General features: G+C 43.8%; 1 protein-coding gene across 3 annotated transcripts; it reads right to left on the reverse strand.

The window, feature by feature from the left end:
• Positions 1-1,635: 1,635 nt before the first annotated feature.
• On the reverse strand, positions 1,636-10,383 carry Rbp4 (retinol binding protein 4). Of its 3 annotated transcripts, none has more exons than XM_047554225.1 (6): positions 10,135-10,383; positions 9,617-9,745; positions 9,364-9,500; positions 9,093-9,199; positions 3,329-3,541; positions 1,636-1,930 (listed from the first exon to the last, which is right to left on the reverse strand). In XM_047554225.1, the coding sequence occupies exons 2-6, from the start codon at positions 9,725-9,727 to the stop codon at positions 1,893-1,895; spliced, it is 606 nt and encodes a 201-aa protein (XP_047410181.1). In that variant the 5' UTR covers positions 9,728-9,745; positions 10,135-10,383; the 3' UTR covers positions 1,636-1,892. The 3 variants fall into 3 exon arrangements, with proteins under 3 accessions (XP_047410181.1, XP_047410180.1, XP_047410179.1); XM_047554224.1 differs by lacking the exon at positions 10,135-10,383 and adding an exon at positions 10,092-10,110; XM_047554223.1 differs by lacking the exon at positions 10,135-10,383 and adding an exon at positions 9,894-10,048.
• Positions 10,384-17,907: the final 7,524 nt, after the last annotated feature.

A 17,907-nucleotide genomic window follows, 5' to 3' on the forward strand; every position in this document is an offset into this window, starting at 1 on the left:
TGTTGGGAGATACGGATGATGTTCAGAGACCTATGACTTTATGAAACACCCTGGGAGAAAATGGAGAAAGGGCAGAAACCAGAGTCAAAGCCAGTCCAGTGACAAGTCAGCAGTTGGGGGCAGGGCCAATGACTGGGTGGACACGGTAACCAGAGAGTAGGTACTCGGTGAATCTTTGTTGCCAAGTCAATCAGACCCAGAGTTGTCGCCACCGCTCCTGGAGTTTCAGGAGTAGCTTGCTTCCAAAGTTAAGATTTATGGCAACCATGAGTTCACGGACAAAAGAACAAGGAATCTTTGTTCATCTTTTATTAGTAGACTTGGTGATTTCAAGCTCTTTTTGGAAGGAATACATGAAGATCTTATAGATTTCTGGGGCTGCCAAACTGAAACTGAGGAACCAACCTGTGAGAGCCCGCTGTCCCACGAGAATGAAAAGCAGAACTTTCCAGTGGCCCAGGGTCTCCTGTCTGTCGTGGAGAATGAGGCACATGGAGGTGGGGGACCCAAAGTCTCCCTGACCCCTGGACAATGCCAGCACTCCCACCTCCCAATGCACTTCATAGATGCAGCCTGGCATGGCTAGGGTTTGCGTAGACCCTCAGTGTCCTGACAGACATCGCCTCATTCAATCTTCACTGCGTCCCATCAGGCAGAGCCTGTTTCCCTATATTTTAAGATAAAAATATGGGCTTAGAGAAGCCAGGTAACCAGCCCCAAAACACACAGCTACAAATCTGAGTTGGAGTTTGTCTTAAAACCAAGATTATCTCGTACAAAAGACTCGCTGGATTTTTTTTTTTTTTTTTTTTTTAAGTACAGGGTGTTGAACTCAGGGGCACTCGAACACTGAGCCACATCCCCAGGCCTATTTTGTATCTTATTTAGAGACAGGGTCTCACTGAGTTGCTTAGTGTCTTGCTTTTGCTGAGGCTGGCTTTGAACTCCTGAGCTGCTGGGATTACAGGTATGTGCCTCTGTAACCGGCTGACTTGCTGGTTTTTGAAGATGAGAAACTGTCACTCCTGGGAACCCTTGGGAAACTGAGGCAAGGGGCTTTGTATGCAAACTCCCAAGTGCTGCTAATGGTGTAGGTCCCCAGTGTTCTTTCCCAGTCCTGCCTGCTTCTGCCCCCACCTAGCTCTCCATGCACACTCCAGGTGGGGTACACTGTGAGCTTACCTACTGACCTGGTTTCCAGAGCACATCTGCCACATCCATCCCTCCTCCCTGCTCCCTGGAAACCCTGAGGCTGCCTCCTTCAATGTGCTGACCACACCTGGAATAAGTGAATCATGTGCTAGAGGCAAGGAAGAATAGGGCTGTTTCCTAGAACTCTCCCAATCATGCATCTAGGCCTCTCAAACCCAGCTGATTTGCCAATCACATAGGCCCAGCACTGCCTAAGATAGGTGACCTGGTGTAGCCACACTTATTTCCTCTTTGGGTCTCTGTGCCTTGGCCAGGATGGTAATTAAGGCCTTCCTGGGTTAATGAGGAAACCCCTTTTTCTGGAAATGGGAGAAACTGCAGTCTTAATAATAGAGGTTAGACACTAGAATGAGTCAAAGTTCCTGCAGAGAGTGCAAGGGGAGAATACCCTATTGGCATATACAAATAAAACTTCAAATTACAGGAAGTTGATGACTATATTTTAATAAATCAAAGTTTGGAATTCCAAGCCTCAAATGGTCCCTCAGGAAACTTCTGTAAGATCCACAGTGACGCAAACAGATCCACTCATTCCCATGCGGATTTTGATGTGTACTGAGGTTTTATATTCACCAAGGGAAGGGAAGGAGGGGGGACAAACTAAACTCCTAAGATAAATAAAGATGCAGATTGAGAGTTAATCAGAAATTTTCAAATGAAACTTTATGTCCTTGATGTTGCTACAAAAGGTTTTCTCCTCCTTTGCCTTGACAGTAACCTGAAATGCAGAAAACAAAGCCACTAATTAATAACAGAAAGACGGACCAGTTGTTTCTGTAAATAATGAACACGGAGGTAGCCTTGGAGCCGGGATCCATTCATGTGATTTTTCATTTGAATACATCACAGCAGATGGAAACCCTCAGAGTCAGATGTACTGCAATTCATAAACGCTCTCCAGGCTGTTTCTGAACCCTGTGGAATTCTCCGGGGCGATGGGGCGGAGGGCACAGGACCTACTGCATGAAACAGTGCTTCCTCTTATTTCTGCCATATGTGCCTCAGTGCACATCAGAGTGGTGGAGGCTCCTATTTCAGGACACAAGGGCCAAGTCAACCTGATCTCATCCTTACTGCCGGAAGTTCCAAAGAGTGTCCACCATGTCCCACATCATGTGTCACAAGTGATGCCAACAAGGGACATCAGAGTCATAAACATCTGGGTTTGCATTCAACTCGGCTACCTACTGGAGATCATGGGCAATGTTCATAATCTTTCTTAGCCTCCATTTTCTCATCTGCAGAATGTGGATAATGAGTGTGTACTTGAAGGCGTCTCTGAGGATTAACCGAGGTGACGGCAGGTGAAGGGCTTTGGGCTGTGCCTGTCAGGAATGGAATGCTTTACCAGCCCTGCGTGTGGTTGCCCTGCAGGGTGAGGCGTGCTCGCCTATTTATGTGTTTGCTCTCTTTTGTCTTTTTGGAGTAGTGGGTCAGTTAGTTGCCCACCAGAAATGTTCAGTTTCATCCCCCATTTTTCTCTACACTTTAGGGGGGACCTATCTGGATTCTTAAAGGAGTGAGTGTCAATCCAAAATAGCACATTTTTCTGCACTTTGTTCCTCATTTTTAAGTCCAGATCAGACAAGGGTAATATCTATTAAAATATCCTGTGGTTGTCCTAGGGGCTCCCCCAAAAAACTGAAGTGAGGAAACCCAGCTAATCAACATAATGATTATTTGGTTTCATCGAGAATAAAGAACATCTGTTGACATCGCTCTTGTCTGCACTTGCTATGCTGATGTCTCTGTTTACATTTTTACATTGATGGCCATGTTCACTGTCCAGTTCTCTACCAGGGACACTTAATCCCCCCAAATATTCATTCAGTTGGAATGGTTTTTCTGGGCCGTGGAGCCAGGAGTGAAATGGTTTGAGGTAGCAGAATAAAAGGAAAGTGTTTTACTTAATTAAAAGTTCCAGGGTTTTGAAAAAAGGCCTCTGGTCCCCCTTCCCACATAGGACCAAGGATAAGGCCAAGGAAAGATCTGGTGCAGCAGGACCAAGACTGGGGCCCAGAGGGGCTCCTCAGACTTCCGCTTTCTCTTGAGTGCAGATGCAAGTCATTCCCTGGCCTGGATGCGGCTCCCTGGGCCCCGGGGAAGAGTCACTCACCGTTGTGCTCAATCCACCGGTACTGCCGGTCCAGGCACAGCTCCTCCTGCCGCTGCCTCACCAGCTTCCGTGTCTCGGGGCTCAGGCCATTGGGGTCACGTGCAAACACAAAGGAGTAGCTGTCCGCACAGGTGCCATCGAGGTTGAGGAGGCGGCAGGAGTACTGCAGGGCGAACGTGTCGTAGTCCGTGTCGATGATCCAGTGGTCATCATCTGCAAGCCAGACAGCCAGGGTCAACTGACACCTTGCCTTCGGTGGGCACAGAGGTCCTGACAGTTCACTACCAGGGACTTCCTGGACTCGGCTGCATTTTCTTAGGAAGCAGGAGACTACGGAGATTTCTGACAACTTTTGCAAAACCAGGCGATTGAGAAAGAATCTTGCTTTTCTTTATAGACAAGAGTTCTGGCACAGGGGAAACCACATTCATGTTCACGATTCGCTCGCTCCCTGATGCTAAATGATACAGTGTCTTTCCAAGGGACAGTTGAGAATGCGAGCCCATTAAAATCAAAGAACAAACCCATCTTCGCCATCTACCCTCTGGTAGTATCTATGTCTTTGTCTAATGGCCATGAACTTATGTTAGCCTCAAGAACCAGGACTGTCTTTTTGGTGCAGGTGCTAGCTCCTACTCATCTCACTGACCTACTGCCCTCTCGCCTCACTCCACTGGAGGACGCCTCTTTGATGATCCTGGCTTAGCTGGCTCCACCCTCTTTTCTGCTTAGGAACCCAATCCTTTGTGCTGGCAAGAGAGTAGTTTTTGCCTCCGGGGACACAAGAAGCCTACTGTCCAGCATCAGCAACTTCTTCTAAGAGTGTATACTCTTCAGGACTCCCAGCAGAGGCAGATCCAAGCCCTTGAAGAATTTAGAACATATTTATTCTTAAAATGTGAGATGTAAGCACCAAAGATTAAGTGTAAATGAAGGCGGTACAAATATCAACAAAGGCAGAATAGGAAATAAGAAGAACGTATGTGAGTGATTTGCCACAAAGATGGAACAGTGTTCAGATAACTCTCTGGATTGAATTATCGAGACCAGTGGTTCTCAGTAGAGATGCCACATCTCTGCCTAATTTAACCTTCTCATTGACATGGATCTGTGGCTGGTACCTCCTAAGCACTAAATTAGGTGCCAGTCACTGTATGGACACTTTCCATGTGTTTTCTCAGTTGTTTCTCACGTTGAACCTAAAGTGCATACTATCAATTCCTATTTTACAGATGAGGAAACTGAGACAGAGAATAATTGAATAATTCACCTAGGATCACAAAAAGCAGGGCAGAACTGGAATTCTAACCCAGGAATGGGACTCCAGAATCCACATACTTAACCCCTACACCAGAGTCTCCAGATACTACGTACATTGAGACCAGAGGGCACAAGAAACCAAAGGCCTTTGTATCTTGCACCCAAGAAATGATCTGCCCATGTGGTGCTCCACATTGCAGGAAGGCAGAGAGACTGGATACTCCTGTACTAGAAGGTGTGGGGCCATCTCTGGAGCTCACCCTAAGTCTCCCCTGGGGTGCCTCTCTCAGGATCTCTGGAGTGCCAACCTAAATGGGGTTCAGTACAAACCCAGGCCCAAGAGGAAAGTTATGATAGAACAGGGTATGGGTCACTTCTTCAATTCATCTCCAACCTGTCAGGAGGAAGAAGTCACCCCTGCATCTCCCAGGCTGTCCCAGGGTAAGTGTCAGAGGCCAGTTTTGGGGGATGACCCAAATGGAAGACTACTCAGCAGTGACCACAAAGTTATTCAGCGGTGGGTCCAGGAATAGAAGGCATGGGGCTGCTGCTAGGCCTCACCCTAACCGCGAGCTCCCTCCCAGGCTCCTGAGATCTGGGCAGACTTTTCATTCCTGGATGAGGTCATCTCTTCCCTGGTTATGGGATCACTGTGTCATCATGGGTGCCCCAGAAGTCTGACCCTCAGACACAAAAGCACCAACCTTTGAAGCATTACCTCCACTCCTGGACCAGGCAGCTTAGCTTGGCAAAACTGCAGCTTTAAAAAAAAACTGTTTTTCCAATATTGTTGCCAGAGTATGAATTCCTACATAGAAACTAAGTAACTTTCAATGCATGACTTTAGTAAAGTCATTACTGTTCTTACTTTAAAAGAAGGCCTAAGTTGGTTTGGTTTCTCTCCAGGTTCTTTTTGGCAGAATAAAGAGTTTAAATCCTAACAACCTTGACCAGACTCTCCTTTCTAAGGGTATTTGCAAGAGAGGATCTGCATGAGCAGAAACAATGAGCTTGCTTCTCCAGCCTCCTCACTTCCAGCAGCTAGGCAGGGTCCTCCAGAGAACCAGACAACCCTGACTGTTTCCAGACAGTATCTAATAATTGCAAGCAGAGAACTAGGCAGGCAGAGTGCTGGAAGCAGCAACTATGTGGTCACTACCCCTGATTCCCCTCCACTACCCCAGGAAGTGGGGCTGCATTTCAGCTGTGTCTACAACTGTACTCATTGTGTACACTGGTTTAGAGGTTTGGATTGCCAGTCCCCAATCAAAGAAAATAGCTGGTAGCAGAAATTGTCTTGGTGACCTGGTTCTGCTGAAAACCTGTCACTCAATGCTATGGTTCTGGAACAATTTCCCTTCAGCTCCTAAAACCGCACCTGCCAATCATCCAAAGTGCCAGGATCAAGGTGAATGCTTCCTGTGGTTCTTAGGCCTCACAGTATCTGAGTCAGCTAGGTGACAGATTTTATGTAGTTCTTCACTAATCATCAGAATAATCCAATGGGCCCCAATAAGGTCAGTGGAGTCTGAGGCCTTGATACCTGAGTGGCCAAGATAACTTTCTGGATTGAATTATCTAGACCAGTGGTTCTCGAACTTCTATTTGTAGAAGGAACATACCCAAAGAGCATACTCTCAGGGCCATCCCAAGAGCTTCTCATTCAATAAATCTGAATTTAGGCCCAAAAATCTGCATTTAACAAGCACCACAGCTGATTTAGATATAGATGATCCAGGGACCTGACTTTGAGAAACAGCAATGTAAACATTCAAGTTGGCATTGTTATTCAGCCTGACAAGGGTCCCTTTTACTGGCAGTGTGACAGATTTTTTTCCTGGGACAAGGACAAAAGGAAAGTCTTTATCCAAGTCTTTCTGGGAGGGCCCAAAACAATGATAATCATAGCTAATATTTATTGAGCACTTACTATGTATCATGCTAAGCATTTTCATGAATTGCCTTAATTAGCTCTTCCAACGGTCTCACAAAATAGGAATTACTCTATCCCCATTTCATGGCTAAGGTAATTGGATTTCAAAGTATCTTGTTCATGGCGAAGCCTGTATTCAACCAAGATAGGAAACATCCTTAGCTCCTGAGATATCCTGCTCAGTTGGCAGAGTTAGGAGAAAAGAAGGTCAGAGCAAGCTGTAGGCTGAGGCAGCAAGCCACAGCCAATCTGTGAACACTGAAATTTAATATTTCAGAATATGTTTATTATATTTAACCATTAAGTAATTTGACAACAAATTTAATGAGCATTTGCCCTTGAGTTACCGTCTCCTCATCTGAGTGCAAATATATCCATTCAGTGAGTTGCAGAATGTGGAGAAGGGGCAAGACTGGGAATGTAGGCCTCTCTCTCTGAGACCTCCAAATCTTCCTGGACCAAGGTCCAGCAAGAAAGAAATTAGCATGAGGAATGAAAGCAGTTTTTAAAGAGGACTCCAAGAGAAGCACAAAAAGCAGAAGGCAGACCATCGAATGGTAGTTCGTGAAATACTCAGAAAACAGGGATAGCTGGTGCCATTTTACATCTTTTGAGCTAAGAGGTGTCACCATCTAGCTACGTCCCCTGGGCCAGTGACTCAGTTTCTTCACTTGTAAAACAAGAGACTTGCACCCAATGGTGTCTGCGAGTTCTCCCACTCTAGTCTCAGAATGTAAAGTCATGATTTCCTCTCTGGAAAGGTAACAAGAAGCAACAATATCAACACTTACAGAGAATTTGTGTCACTGGCACTGGTCAAGTGCTTTCTGCATGTCAACTCATTGCATCCTCATAATACAACTCCATAAGGTAGGTTCTATGGCCACCTTCACTTTGCAGAGGAGGAAACTGAGTCATAGGAAAGGCTAAGAAAAAAATCCATGGTCCCACAGGTGGTGGCTGAATTGGGATTTGAACTCAGGTAGCCTAACTTTAATAGGGCCTGCCTAACCACTGCAGGGCAGTTTCTCTTCTGAAAGGCAACCTAAGGAGGAATCCATCCTTACGCCTTCTACATTACACTTATCTCACTCAGTATCTGTAGCAATCACTTTTGAGATCTCAATACTTTTTTTGCCCCTCCAAATGAAATCTTAGATAGAATCCCAATACATAAGAGTTAAAAGTGGAGCTAATATAGTTTGGTAGGGATAGGAGACAAGAGACAAAGCCCTATCTCCTCATTAGGTCCTTCCTCACCCTATCCCTAAATGCATTGTCAACAAAATTCTGTTCCTTTAAGGAGCACACCTCAAAGTGCTGAGGAGGATTATGTGTTTATTCTTTCTAAAAATTAGGAATCTTGTACCACCTAGTATTGGCTTTTATAATCCGTTACCAGAAAAACATATTTTTTACTCTAATGAATCACTTGAGGAATTTTGCTTCACTATCAGAAATAATTTTTATTATTTCTAAGGTTAAAAGCTTTCTCCACTTGTAGTATAACAACTCCTATACAGTGTAAATCAACACTAAAAATGTAATTTGATAAAAGTGCAATTTCATTAACATGACTTTAGAGGAAGTCAAAGATAGAATGTTGCACGTACAGCAATGAATTACCTAAAGGGCACTTCTGCCCTGACCACCAATGGAAGAGCATCCCCTTCAACAGCCCCTGGGTTCAATTTCAAAGGAAAGCACAAATGGTCCATCTGTATTAGGAGACTCTGCAGTTCAGGGTCACCCAATCTGGGCCTGCAAATGGGAATGCCCGGTTTCTGGAATTGGCTCCCTCAAACTTGTTGTATGATCTTGGGCAAAGCACTTCCTTCTCTGGGCCTCAGTCTGTTCATCTGTATGTTGAACCCCTTCCCTAGGGTTTATTCTCCCTGAGATTCCATGATACATTTCCTGGCCTGAGACTTCTACCAAGTAGACTCCAGATTTGAAACTTAGGAAACATGGGGGCGGGGGGCAGTAAAAAGAGCAAACAATGTGTTCTCATGAGTAGGCCAAGTTTTAAGATGACCTGCCTAGAGTTCCCAACCACCCTCCACATCTGAGTTCTAGTGCTGGGAGAGAGAGAAGAGGCCACTGCCATCCAGAACACCCTGCCTGGCTCAGAACCCCGGCATCAGCAGGCAGGACATCCGGGAGTGAGCTCACCCCATGCACAATGCTCCCTCCAAACTTGGATGGGGATCTCAGCCTCTGTTGGGGCTTCCAGTCAAGTTGTCTCAAGAATTCAGCCCAAAGGGTTGGAGAAAATGAAAAGTCAGGTGAAGTGGTGATGTGGGGAGGAGGAGAAAGTGTGGGACAGGTTACGCACCCTGGCACAATAGATAACTGGAAATTGGCCCCTGGCAAGCTCAAAGATCCTTTCAGTTGGGTCAGGTTTTCTCTCCTCCCAATCCCAACTCCCTAACTTCAGGTGGGCTGAGGGTTCCTGCACCCTGCATCTTCCCCGGGGGCCATTCTTCCTAAGGGTGAACTAGAGCTGAAACCCAGCAATTTGGCAGGTGTGCCTCCTATCCCCAAAATGGTCCCACTGAGCTGCCTACTCACTTCCTCTCTGGAGAAAGGAGGCTACGCCCCAGTACTTCATCTTGAACTTGGCAGGGTCTTCCGTGTCGGTGAAGGTGCCCACCATGTCTGCGCACACTTCCCAGTTACTGCAAAAGCCAAGGGGATCCTCAGCCAAACCCAGCAAAGAGCTTCCTCCCTCCAACCCACCCTGGTGCTCCCTTCCCTCCCCAGAAAGTGTTTGGCGCTCAGGCAAGCAAGGGCCTGAGGGACCGCGCAACACTACGCACACAGTCACCCAGAGGCCACTGACCTCAAAAGACGAACTCGTCCCTTGGCGGTGGCACTCATATGGCCGTACTCGTCCACGGAGAATTCGGCGACGATGTTGTCTTGCAGAAAGAGACCTTCGGGGTCCTTCTTGGCTATGGCGTACCAGGTTCCGGAAAACTGCGAAAGGGAGAGCCGGGGTTTGGTGTCTTCGGGTCCACGACCCGCCACTGGAAAGTAGGGGAAGGTGGGACTGGACCACCTGGGCCTCCGGGGCCTCCCGGGCTGATACCTACTCGAGCCTTGTCGAAGTTCTCCTTGACTCGGAAGCTGCTCACCCTGCAGTCGCGCTCCGCGCGGCCGCTGCCCAGCGCCGCCAGCAGCACGAGCGCCCACACCCACTCCATCTTGCCCAGGAGTCAGCCCTGCGGGAATCGCATCGCGGTGAGCGCCGGGCCCCCGGGGCCCCCCGGCCCGCAGCTGCCAGCCCTGCCCGCCCTGCCGCGGCCGCAGCCCCCGCCGCCCCCGCCGCCCCCGCCGCCGACCCCAGAGAACAGCCCGGCCGCCGCTCACCAATCGGAGACGCGCGCAAGCCTAGCCACCGCGTCCGGGCGCGCGTGGAGAAAAAGAGGCGAGGCCCGCCCGGCAGCCCCGCGGCTTTATGGCCCCGGGGGGAGGGGGTCGCGCTTTCGTAACCGTGCGGGGTGAAGGACCTAGGGGAGGCGCCGGGGGCTGGCCGGGCCAGCACTTGCATAACGCGCCCTGACTCACCGCCACCCGGGGCGCAGGGAGGGTCCCGTTGGGCCAGCCTCACCTCCAGTGCCGCCGGGCTTGGTGGAGCTGCCGCGCAGGGTGGCCTCGCTGGGCCAAACTCTCCAGCGGCGACAAGCCACGGGGCCAAGTCCTGGCCCAGTTACTCAGCCCTTGTGCCAGCGCCAGCTGCGGTCTGGGGTGGCCTCCAAGCCCAGTAGCGCTGGCTGGAGGCTCAAGTCGGCTTGGAGGGAAACTTTGGCCTCACAGAGAGAGAAGAGACCTACGATGATGCCTTGTGTCTTGGTGCCCAGGCCCTGGCTGTGCCAAAGTGGCTCCTGTGCCTTCTAAGGACCAGTTGTGCAGGGGTTTGGGGATATTTTGGCCAAGTGCTTTTTCCTTTTATAAAGGATGTATTTTACTCTTTGAGGAGAGTGTGGTGCCCTCTGCGTCAATATTTGTTCTTTAGTTTCAACATCGTTAGAAGCATTAAAATGCTCCCTGTTAAATATTCTCTAGAAACGCTACTCCGGTCAGGATGGGAAATATTTTAGTAACTGTGGTGTTTGAGCGGTTAGTTGCTTACTTACATTGCTGCACTCCCTGAAACCACTTGGAATGCCACACCAATTGTTTATGATGCATTTGCATTTAAAACTCATATTGGAATCTTGTTTTATTTTCAAAGCAGTGGAGTTGGCTGAGTGGTGGACCAAACAGGAGAGTAAACAAAATACTACAACGTCAATGGTCAATTAAATCAAAGGGCTGCTGACTAGGTGAGGTATGTTGTGTACGTCACCTCTTGATGTACTCATCGTATTTTTTTCTCTTTCCATTTCATTAATCTCCCTAAAAGCAATCAAGATTTTGACTAAATGAGAAGTGGTGATATGGCAAAGAAATTTCTTAAGATTCCTTTCATACAATATCAGCTATGTCTTCATGGCCCAAATTGGAAGGAACCTAAATGAACTATTTGCTGCAGTTGGATCTGAAGAAAGAGAAGATGGAGGAGAAAATGGATGCCAAACTGAGAATCATGGAGTTGAGTGGTTCTCAGACCTGCCCTTTAGTTGTTTTTTTTTTTTTTTTTTTTTTTTTTAAACAACCTTGAAAAGATACTGTGGGTTCCCTCAACTGACTATAAACTTTTGGACACTACCTGCCTGGTCTGCCCACCTTCCTCTCTACTCATGCGCCCCTTTGAGTTACAGCTATCTTTGGAGTATCAACCAAACTCCTTACCATCCTAAAAGTTGCAAAATTCTGTTTTTGGCCAATAACTAGGATTTCAGGTTGGGCTAGTTTTACCAAAAAATATATATAGTCGTTCCTCAGTATCCTTAGGGTATTGATTCTAGACCCCTGCCAATATCAAAATCCAGGGAAGTTCAAGTCCCTTATGTAAAATGGTATAGTGATTGCATATAGTCCATCCTCTGTAAACTTTGACTCATCTCTGACTGATTTATAATACCTAATACAATGTAAATGCTGTGTAATAGTTGTTCAACTATTGTTTTGGGAATGATGACCAAAAACAGAAGGAAAAAGAAAAGAAAGAAAAGTCTGTGCATGTTCAATACAGAACTGATCATGGTGTATTGCTATGTAAATAGTTGCTAACTGTATTGTTTGAGGAGTAATGACAAGAAAAATTACTCAGTAGAGATGGAACTGTTGCAGACTACTTACATAGCACATAAACAAGGCTCAGGCTGAACAAGGCTCAAATAGCCAGTGCTGGAAGGAGCCCGAGGATCGGTGGGGGCAGGCCCAGCAGCGTGTGCCTAAACATCATTTCATTCACATGGATTCAGCAGAGGCTTAGTGTGCAGCAAATGCAAGTTTTGCTTCTGGATCTTTCTAGAATTCTTTTTCTTCGAATATTTTCTGTCCAACATTGGTTGAATCTGTGGATGCAGAACCCATGGATTAGGAAAGCTGCCTGAAATCCCAAACAACTCAAATTGCCCAATTACCTTTGAAGAGTTGATCACTGCCAGAAATTTCTCCCCCACCCTGCCCCTTTCAGCCACTTCTCTAGTACACACTCTGGTGGTCCTTGGGTACACTGCTTGTGGAATAAATGCAGGGGATTTCCATGTATTTTTGTGGTGATTTTTTTTTTTTTCAGCAACATGCATTGGTTTATTTCTTAGGTGGTTAAAAGTCGTTGTAACCACTTCCCTTCCCTTCCCTTCTAATGAAAGATCATGAACCTTGATGTTTTAGATACCAGCAAAGAAAAACAGTTTATTTTGGCATTCTCTCTTAGATTTCTTCATGATTACAAATACGTGAATTTAGGTCAACTGATGTTTTAACTTCAGAGCTTTGAAATTCATCCTCATAAAATAACTTTTCAAATATGAATATATATGTAATATCACAAAGAAAAGCGTTCACAGTGGTTCCTCGGTGTGATAGGACTAGAGACATTTGGTTTTCCTTGTGCCTTTTTGTATTTTTCAAATATTTCTTCAGAAAATAAAAACAAATATTTTCTTTGCAAACATTTTCTTTTTTTTAATAAGTAAAATTATGCTTTCAGTTATACCTTATGGATCATGTGTAATACACACAAACTTATTCCCTTACCATGCTTCATGGAGAGAAAGATCATCTTATTATCTGTCCCTTCCCTCCACTTTTCCATGAGATGCATGAAGAGACTTGCACATAGTAGGTGCTCAATCCACAGATTTTTATTTAATTTATTTTACTGAAATTAATCACTTTGTAAAAACTTCAAAAAGCGTTTGTTTAAGAAGACCTGGTTAAAAATACCTTTCTTTTTTTTTCTAATACATAAAGATGTATTATCTTTATTCTTTTTTTCCTACCCATATTTTGTTTCAAAGTAATACTTAGATTGGTTCTAGAATGTTTAACAAATAAAGAGAAAAGAAAATTAGAAAAAATCTACAATGGATGTAGAATTCTCATTTGTATTATTGTCAAAGACTACAGTTTTGGAAATACACCCTTTCTAATATATGTTCTTAGGATTTACACTTTGTAGCAGAGTTGGCTGCTTGTTCTTTTACCAGAAAATTTGTACTGGGGAGTGGTGTAAAGTTGGGGACTACATCTGCTAGCCCTTGCCTCCCCTGTATCCCTTTCCCAAAGCTCTGTAAAATTACAATCCTAAATTCTGGCCATTGGAATGTACTGTGTGTCACTCCTAGACAAGCCAATTTAGCTCTGGCTCATCATCCTCTTCTCTCTTTTCTTCTTTTATTTGTTACTGGTGGAACCTACGACAGCCCAGGCCCCTTTGTCAATTGAATGCCTGTGAACTAGAAATAAACTTCCATTGGATTAAGCTACTGAGATTAACAGAAGTTAATGTTATCACTAACAACAGTAAAAATAGTCATTAACTCCTAGAAAATATTGAAAAATGTTTGACCATAAAAATTGAAGGAAGAGGAGCTAATGCAAGATATTTATGTTCTTCCCTCAAATTGAGCATTTTGCATAAAGTGACTTTTACTTCCACGTCCCAATTAATAAACCAAGAAAGATAAAAACTAAAAAAAAAAATCAGGTAGTGTTTATCTTCTGACTGCATTTCAAAGATACCCAAATCATTGAAAAATGAAAAGGTTAGTTAGTCAGTGTTTTCAGGTATAAAGTGTCAAATAATTTTTCCAACAAGATTTTTTTTTTTTTTAGTGGTTGCAAAGTCACTGAACTCTCAATGATCTCAGTCAATCTCATCAATTTAGGTGAAAATAATTTGGGTCCCCCCTGCTGAATCGTCTCCAAGAATATCTGGTCATTCCTATTAATTAGATGTAGGCAGAGAGCTCTCCTCAGAGCAAGGTGAAGTTGGCTGCCAGACTGTCTGAAGTCCCTACCTTGATGAACAATGGCAGGACACAGCATCTAGCTACGCAGGGGCTGAAGAATGGGTTCGATGTAATGATCTGAAATGCACTTGGTAAGCCCTGGATATTATTGTTGCTTTACATGTTGGTACTTCGATCTTATGTGCTTAGCTTTTGTCTATTATATAAGCCTAATTTTCTGTAGAAATAGTTAACTGCAATAGAAAATTTTAGCAATGATAGAATTAGTATCACAGGTGCTCATTTATATAGAATACTTCTGACAAGTGTCAAGTGTTAGAAAAGTTTAAGGAAGTTAGTCCATTTTTGTTATGTCTGTAAGTTTTTAAAAGGACTGCCTGATAATTTTATTTAACATTTATATTAATATGCAACATTTAATATTTGTCTAGATTTAAACTTTTAAATACACAAAGAAAGGATCTTCGTATATTCCCACATGGTAGCTAGTATGAAGTATATCAAAGAGGTATACTTTTAAATTTAGTCATATTTAAGCTCCTGGTTTTAGGGTAAGTTACTATTACTAGCTCTGCGACCTTGGAAAATTTTCTGAATTTCTCAGTGCTTCAACTTCTCATCGGTAAAATACAGCTAATAATAGTACTTACTTCATATGATTATGTAAGAATTAAGTGAGATAATATGGGTAAGGTCCTTAGGAAAGTAACTCGCACAAGGTATGTATTATTTATGTCAACTATTCTTATTATCACTTTTTTATTATCATTACCAAGTAGCATATATTTCTGGATGAATTCTATGGAAATGGAATGGAGTTTCCACATTGACTTAGTTATCATTTCAGAGATGTTTAAACTAAATAAATGGATTGCCATGGTCTGTAGCATCTAAGATCTTGCCTCCCCTACCCCATTCTTCTCATCAGTTAATACAGCATTAAAAAAAAAACAAAAAACAAAAAAAAAACTCTATCCTTTAAAACAAGTTAAAGTGCTCACATAGAAAACAGTGAAGTTTAACAAAGTCAACAACTATTTTGTCATATTAAAAATCCATTCTAAGCAGTCCATTTGATCATTTTTATTTTTAAAATATGACATTGTCTTAAATTGATTTTGCTTTTGAGTGTGTAAGCATGAATAGCCAATAAGAGACACAAAGATCTTGCCAGCAGGAGCCAGAGGCTCTGCGGAAGACTCCCCTGAGGAGGAAGGGCTGTGGAAACTGGGACTCCATCAGGGCAGGCAAGAAAGGAAAGGATGTTCTGTGTGTGTGTGTGTGTGTGTGTGTGTGTGTGTGCGCGCACGCGCACGCGCCAGAGGCGGGCTTCCAACTTGCCCTGTTTGAAATTATTTGCTTGATAAAATGTCATTTATCTTAGGTCAGGCAGATTTAACCAACTAGCATCGACTGGGTGGCTTATTAACAACAGAACTTTATTCCTCCAGTCCTGGAGGGGGGACATCTGACTTCAGGGTGCCAGCAGGGTTGGGTTCAGGGAGGGTTCTCTTCTTCTGGATCCAGATTACCACTTCTCCCCATATCCTCAAATGATGAAAAGAGGGCTGGGAAGCTCTCCAGAGTCCTTGTTGGAAGAGTACCAGTCCTGCTCCTGAGGGCTCCACCCTCATGACAACTATAACAAATAACAAAAGAGAACAATTAAATAATAATACACTGTGTTAAAAGTTATTTAAAACTTGCAAATTATTTATTTCTGGAACTTTCCATGTAATCTTTTTGGGCCCTGTTGAGGGCCAACGAACCCTCTGAAAGTCGAACTGTGCGTAAGGGGTGAACTACAGTATTATGTCTCAATTTGTACCTTGATGTTCAGTGTTTCTTTTCTCCAATCTCTCTTGTTCAGCACTACCAGATTAAATTTGTTAATTTTACCTCCCAGATCAAAAGACTTCCGGTGTTCCAGATCCTCGGTCTAACCTCTGAGGCCCTTATAATCTGGGCCCAATCTACCTTTCCAGAATCATCTCTTGCTAGGATCTCCCGAGGAGGCTGCGTTCCATGCCATTGCTCTGCCGATACCACCCAGAATGTGCTTGACCTCCACCCTACCTCCACCCACTCTCTGCGATCTCAGAGCCACGTGTATACATGTCACTTCTGGCATTTATCATATTCTGTTCTATGGCTCATGGCTTGTATGTGCCAACCTCTTCTCCCTTACTATGCCACAAGTGCTTATAAGGCTGGGACCAAGCCTTCTTCATTCCCCACACCTCCTTCAGTAGAAGTGTACCCATCAGAATTCACTCAGCTATGATGCAGTAACAAAAAGTCCTCTTATCTCAGAGGCTGCAAACAAGACACTCATCTGACATGCCCATCTTAGGTCAGCAGGGACCTCTGTTCCCTGACATACTCACTCTGGGATTCAGGAATGAATCCATTGAAACTAACATGACAGCGCGGGGAACAGAACAGGAGGGTCTCTCCTTGGCGATTAATTCTTTTCTATATGAAAGTGACATTTCAACCTCTGGTCCATTGGCCAAAATTAGTCCTATGGCTCCACTAGAGAGGGAAGAGCAACGAAGAGTAATCACCCGTGTTACTGGGAAAAGAGAAGAATCTTACAAAGGGAACATGAAGTCTCTACTACAGTAGCTATTATGTGCTCTGCTTATAACGGGCCATCGATAGACATAAGTTAAAACAGTGAATCAATAAATGAATCTGCAAGGATTTATAAAAATAAAATAATGCTGCCTATAATAGAATGTTTAATTTTCAAGTGATTTTTACTTTTAGAAATAGGAGAATATCAACACATGTGTATTTTGGTTTTCCTATTAAGTATAAATTTGTGTCTGGAGGAGTGGGAGTGTAGCTCAGTGGTAGAGAGCTAGTAATGACAAACAAAAAGATGAATATGTTATGGAATACAGATACATGTTATTCTCTATTGAAAGAGGAAGGATGGAACCAGGGAATTATGAGAATACTGCATACTTTAGGAAGAAGTAGGAACTGCACCATAGTCACAGAAAATAACCAGGTAGATGAGTATCCAAAACTGCATTAGAAAATGATGATAGTCTGATAGGAGGGATGACGTGGTTGACTTGACTCTTTCTCCTCGTAAATGCACCTCTGCATGTTCCTAATTATTAAGAGATACCGAGAGGATGTTGTTGTAAAGTAGTCTTCTGTGGAGTACCCCATCCCCCTCCCAGACTTGATTTGGGCATGATATAGGTAGGGACAAGAAAATGTGTGCACTTGACAAGACACTTTGAGATAGCAGCCAAGTCTCAATCGCAAGAAGTGGAATAACCCAACTCCGCAAATCTGAATTCCATGTTCCAACTAAGAGTCGTGACCTAGAACCTGTGACCTCAACCTCTCTCTCTTTTTTTTTTTATTGCAACTAATAAGATTATCATTACCTTAGCAAGGTAAAGCTTTAAGTTTAGAGAATTAAATGAAACCCAATCACTCTTTTTGAAGCAAACGTAAATTTTTAGAGTCACTACAATATGTTGTATATTTTTCATTTAAGAGAATGTGTCATATTAGGTTGGAGCTTTACTGAAATGCTTTAAAAGACTGTCACTAAGTTTGAAATCAGTATTTAAATATTTGAGACAATTGGTTCGTGAAATGCGTTGTTTGATTTATTAGTTGCATAATAGTGTTTAAATATTTGGGAAATGTGCTTAATCATTATAAAAGCTTAATAAACTGAACATTAAACAAAACTAAGTAGTGGTAAGTGTTCTTACCATGTCAGTAGACCCTGAGATGTTAAGGAGCCTAGCAACTGACAAGATAGCTATTGTCCAATAGATTTATTATTCTGTACCTTGAAGCAAAACTGCATGATGTCTGGCTACTCCTATTGAAAAAACAAAATTTACACTGATTTTTGGATCACTTTTTGCAATCATCTGTCTTAACGAGTTATTGTTCAATTTGTGGCTTGATTAAGCTTGGGGGTTCGTAGGAAAATATTTTCCTTTTTAGTAATGAGCCCAAGGTTTGTTCCTTTTAAA

The sequence above is a fragment of the Sciurus carolinensis genome, chromosome 5, assembly GCF_902686445.1.
Source record: "Sciurus carolinensis chromosome 5, mSciCar1.2, whole genome shotgun sequence".
NCBI lineage: Eukaryota > Metazoa > Chordata > Mammalia > Rodentia > Sciuridae > Sciurus > Sciurus carolinensis.

What these genes read in the sequence shown, in the direction of transcription:
- Rbp4 (XM_047554225.1), bottom strand. Translation starts at nt 9,727, where the DNA reads ATGGAGTGGGTGTGGGCGCTCGTGCTGCTGGCGGCGCTGGGCAGCGGC. An exon ending in AGAACTTCGACAAGGCTCGA is followed by an intron (nt 9,501 to 9,616) that starts GTAGGTATCAGC and finishes TCCCTTTCGCAG; the next exon opens with TTTTCCGGAACCTGGTACGC. An exon ending in CTCCTTTCTCCAGAGAGGAA is followed by an intron (nt 3,542 to 9,092) that starts GTGAGTAGGCAG and finishes TCTGGCTTGCAG; the next exon opens with ATGATGACCACTGGATCATC.